Raw genomic sequence first — 4,444 nt, forward strand, 5'->3', positions numbered from 1 at the left:
CCTCTCCTCAGGAGCAGTACGAGCCTCCAGCCTCTTCCCCATCCTCAGTGTGGGATTATTATTTCTCGGAGGTGTGTGTGTAGCTGCCAGCGAGTTCTACAAGTCCCGTTACAACGTCATCCTCAGTGCGGGTATACTCTTTGTCTCTGCAGGTCAGAACACACACAAACCTAACGTGCATGCAAGTATTTACAGTGTGTATCACGCGTCTGACCCTCTCTGACGTCTCTCTAAACTCTTCCAGGTCTCAGTAACATCATTGGCATCATCGTGTACATATCAGCAAACTCAGGGGACCCTAGCCAGAGCGACCATAAGAAGAGCTACTCCTATGGCTGGTCTTTTTATTTTGGAGCTCTGTCCTTCGTGCTCGCTGAGATGGTGGGCGTCCTTGCAGTTCATGTGTTCATAGAAAAACACAGACAGCTGCGCACTAAAGGCCGTCCATCCGTCATTAAGCCGCCCATCTCTCGCAGCTCATCTTACTACCGGAACCGATGCTACCAGAACCGCTCACGCCGATACAGTTACAGGGGCACCAGTGCAGGGGACTCAATCTCCCACTCCATTCGAGCATCCCTGGTGCGAGACAGAGAGCCGTCGTTCTCAGCTGAATCCAAAGCCGTGGAATGTTTGCCACCACCGGTGACAGTGGGCCCGGAGTTCATGCTTTACACCTTAACCTCCCCTTTCAGAGACACTAAGATCGACATACCTGTGGAGGATTTGACTACTGAAGCTGCGCACGACAACACAGAGATGCTGCCTGGAAACTGCGCTGCCAACAGAAGGACCACGCCTGTCTGAGAGGAGGATGTACAGAGATTAAACACAAGAGGAACTTCTGTGAGAGAAGAACATTAAATGAAAGGAAGTCCTCGCAAACTCTTAGTACAAAAAGAGGAAAGACTCAAGCGACCAGAATAGGCCTGCATCAACTAATCAGTCAGAAAATAGTGAAATAAATCACAATGACAATTCTCCAGAGCCCGGCTTGACTTCCCAAAACGCTTTTTTTGTCTGACCAACAGTCCAAAACCCACAGATCTTCAATTTACAATGATACAAAACAAAGAAATTATGTTAAACCTGGTGTTTGAGAAGCTGGAATGGGAGCATGTGGATTTGAGAGTGAAAAATACCTAATTTGGGCTCTCTGTATGCTATGTCATATCCGCAGTATATCTGTAGTGTGTGTGCGAATGAGTGTGTACAATAATGGGAATGTGTGTCTGAGACAGAAAATCATGCAGAGAAAAACAGAAAGGAGGAGCGGTTCATGAAAATAAGAAACTGAAACATAGAAATACAAGACACACATAAACATACATCTGGGAATGACATACTGTAACTCACTATGTCCTGTTCCTGTCCTCCTTTTTGTGGACCTAAGCTCAAAATCGAAACCCCATTAAATGCATTAGAGCGCTCTCCGTCTGTCTCTAGCCGTGTCTGTTTGTGTGTTTAAGTGTGTATTGAGCATAACTGTGACAAAATGTTCTGCCCTTACAGTTCACTGAGTCTCTGTTTACATCAAATAAAGCTTATAAATTAACACAAAATGTCCCTGGGAGAGATATAGCTGCGGTTCACGGTTTTGTATTGGTGCTTTTGTGCTGTACAGGGCACATCTTAGTGCCTGTGTGTGAACATTCAAATATCTGCCCTTGCATAAGTGGGCACAGAAGCAAATGTCCAAGCAAAGAACAAATATTAAAAAAAAAAAAAAACTGTTATTCCCCACCCATCTATGCTGAAATATATTAAGGCCTTCATTTGTGTGTGAATGTGCATGAGTATGCTGTGTTAGAGACAATGATAGGACAGTATTCACAGCTTCAAAGGTCTACAACAGCGTAAGAGCAAGCACACTGAAGCGTTACCATGGCAGCAGCAGGATCATGCAGGCGAACATTCAAGGCACTTTTGATGAATATTCTCAGTGCCATCATGTACTGACCTGACCACACAAGAATATCATCACACGTACTGGGGCACAGATGCCATACATCCTCGACATTGCATGTATTTTTTCGCCAGTATACCTTTCCTTCCACTTTCTTTGTGTTTGAATTTGAAATCGGATTTATGAGGACTATGCTTAACTAGTGTTCCTCAGATCTCTGCTGGGTGGCTAGACTATCTAAGTTTTCTCTCGCGCGATTAAAACATTCACAGAACATACACGTTCCGCCAAAACAAGTTCCTTCCCGAGGCTATTTTGCGGCGGCACAACGATAGTGATTAATTTAAAGAAAAGCCAATAAACCAGAGCATGTTTTTCTCCCATCCAGGAATGCTATGTGCCACACCTAGCCAGACCCTCCTCTGCAGAATGTGGACCGGAAGATGGACTGGCAAAGCAAGACTACCGATGCCATATCGATTGTAGCATATAAACATATTTTAAATCAAGATTTCAAACGCGTCCATACGTTTCTACTTTTCCCACAGCGCATATTATCCATAGGTAGAAGCTACTGTTCTTCATTAGAAACTGATTGATGATTTCAACGATCTGACATTGTTTAAAGAAGTAATCCTGGCAAAACCTTGGCAGCGGTGGGATTTGAACCCACGCCTCCGAAGAGACTGGAGCCTTAATCCAGCGCCTTAGACCGCTCGGCCACGCTACCTGTGACTCGATCACGTGGGACCGTCTAACTTCCTCTGTAGGGGAGTATGAAAAAGAGTTTAAGTGAACTATAGTAATATTTAAAAGCTGGGGAAAGCGAATAACTGGATGAGGTCACATATGAATTGTGTTTTCCGTTTTATTTGCCTTTCCCACCGATAACAACCCTGTACACAAAACTAGGTTCCTTGACGGAGAAAGGTTAACAACAACAACAAACCCTGTAGGACAACGCCATCGAACAACCAAAGAACACCAGGAAAACAAGATGCTTTACTTCGTTTTGAAACCCCTTCGCCCTGCCAACCTCACGCAAAGGATGTGCTGGTACAAAGGTACAAGGAGTTGGCTAAGCTACAGATTGTAGCTGGATCAATTGATTTATGAAATAAATAAATACAAATTAGTAGTGGACACCTTGTATGTGCTAAATCAGATCCAAGCCGGTTTCCGTCAAAAAGAGGAAAGAAAAAAAATATTTGTAATGTTTTGAAATTGTGCTTCCATTTTGATATACATCTTGCGTTTATGTGTACTCTTTGGAAGAACCCTGGATACATCCGGTTCCGCCCTGCGCCATTTTGATGAAACAGCGAGGAGAGAACATATGCAGTTTGGAACACCGAAATGGATTTTATGGATTTAAATTGAAGATGAATGTGGATACACAACTTTCAATGTTTCGTGATGAAAGATAATCGCGTACTGAAGAGGAACCTTTGCGTCCTGACTGCCTAACTGGTGGATTTGTTAGATTATTCGACAGCTAGCTAGCTAACCTAAGCAACATTATTAGCCTAGCGCCGTTAGCTTTTGTTAGGAAAGTAGTGTTTTCATGTTGAGTGGCGAGGTGTAGCATGTTAGCCTTGGTATTAGCTAACTAGCTAATATAACATTTACACGGTAGATTACGTTTTCGGAATAATCCTTTCTAGGTCCAACAGCGATAACGTAACATCTGTGGACTCGTGGCGGAAGCTTTCAAGGAGATTTGTGGACTTTTTGCGGAGCTCGGTAGAGTTTGTCTTGACTTGACAAATAAGAACTGTCTCCAGAAGGCAACACATTCGAGGACAGATGCTCGCGAAATCCCAGGCCCGCTGTTAGCTACACTAGCGGCTTGTAGCGCGGCGGCCCGGGCTTTCCACCAAAGACAATTCACTACGGACTTGGCCTCATTCAAATCCCTGTGGTAGATTTCCTTTGTGCTGCTACGTGGACTCTCTTGGATTTGGTGGCACCCTGTTATGTTTTATTGGACTTTAAAGAACTGACGAGGCACACCGCGCCTCTCAATGGCGCTCTGGTCTCATATCTCGATTATTTTTCTTTGGCAATAACAAGGACTCCTTTCGCCATCTGCGAGCTGAACCCTTCCCCTATTTTAGTACTTTCTTTGTCTACATTGTTTCAGCGAATATAAAGAAGGTTTACCTAATTAAAGTCACCACATTTAGCTGTGTTCAGTGTTGACGCTGTTTTATTTTGTTATATCAGGCCTGTGTTTTTTTTTTCTCCTCATGCTTGATTGACCTAAGTGCTTAGACCTGTTAAAATGTCGTGTGTTCACTATAAGTTTTCTTCCAAACTGGACTACAACACAGTTACTTTCGATGGGCTGCATATCACCCTCAACGAGCTTAAAAGGCAGATTATGGCCCGAGAGCGCCTCAAGGCCACAGATTGCGACCTGCAGATCACCAATGCGCAGACTCGAGAAGGTATATGATCAGCTGACACATTACCAAATGTGTCATGAACATGTCATCCATTGTTTTGAGTAATAACGGAGCGGTGGAACAGTAGGAT

General features: G+C 43.9%; 2 protein-coding genes and 1 non-coding gene across 6 annotated transcripts in view; 2 read left to right on the plus strand and 1 right to left on the minus strand.

Moving 5' to 3' along the window:
- cacng3a (calcium channel, voltage-dependent, gamma subunit 3a) overlaps window positions 1-1,434 on the plus strand; it is a 4,865-nt gene extending 3,431 nt beyond the window's left edge. The window contains exons 3-4 of the mRNA XM_032544437.1: window positions 12-152; window positions 245-1,434. Of these exons, the coding sequence (XP_032400328.1) occupies window positions 12-152; window positions 245-807 (704 nt within the window). The 3' untranslated portion in view covers window positions 808-1,434. The remainder of the gene's footprint in view (window positions 1-11; window positions 153-244) is intronic.
- Window positions 1,435-2,554: 1,120 nt separating this feature from the next.
- Window positions 2,555-2,636, minus strand: trnal-aag (transfer RNA leucine (anticodon AAG)). The gene has a single exon. It is a non-coding gene; the product is annotated as a tRNA-Leu (tRNA).
- Window positions 2,637-3,179: 543 nt separating this feature from the next.
- Window positions 3,180-4,444, plus strand: part of LOC116694565 (E3 ubiquitin-protein ligase RBBP6) — a 17,030-nt gene continuing 15,765 nt past the window's right edge. For all 4 annotated transcript variants that reach the window (XM_032524342.1, XM_032524362.1, XM_032524353.1 and 1 more), the window contains exon 1: window positions 3,180-4,356. In XM_032524342.1, the coding sequence (XP_032380233.1) occupies window positions 4,191-4,356 (166 nt within the window). In that variant the 5' untranslated portion in view covers window positions 3,180-4,190. The remainder of the gene's footprint in view (window positions 4,357-4,444) is intronic.

Source organism: Etheostoma spectabile, chromosome 2 (assembly GCF_008692095.1).
Source record: "Etheostoma spectabile isolate EspeVRDwgs_2016 chromosome 2, UIUC_Espe_1.0, whole genome shotgun sequence".
Lineage (NCBI taxonomy): Eukaryota > Metazoa > Chordata > Actinopteri > Perciformes > Percidae > Etheostoma > Etheostoma spectabile.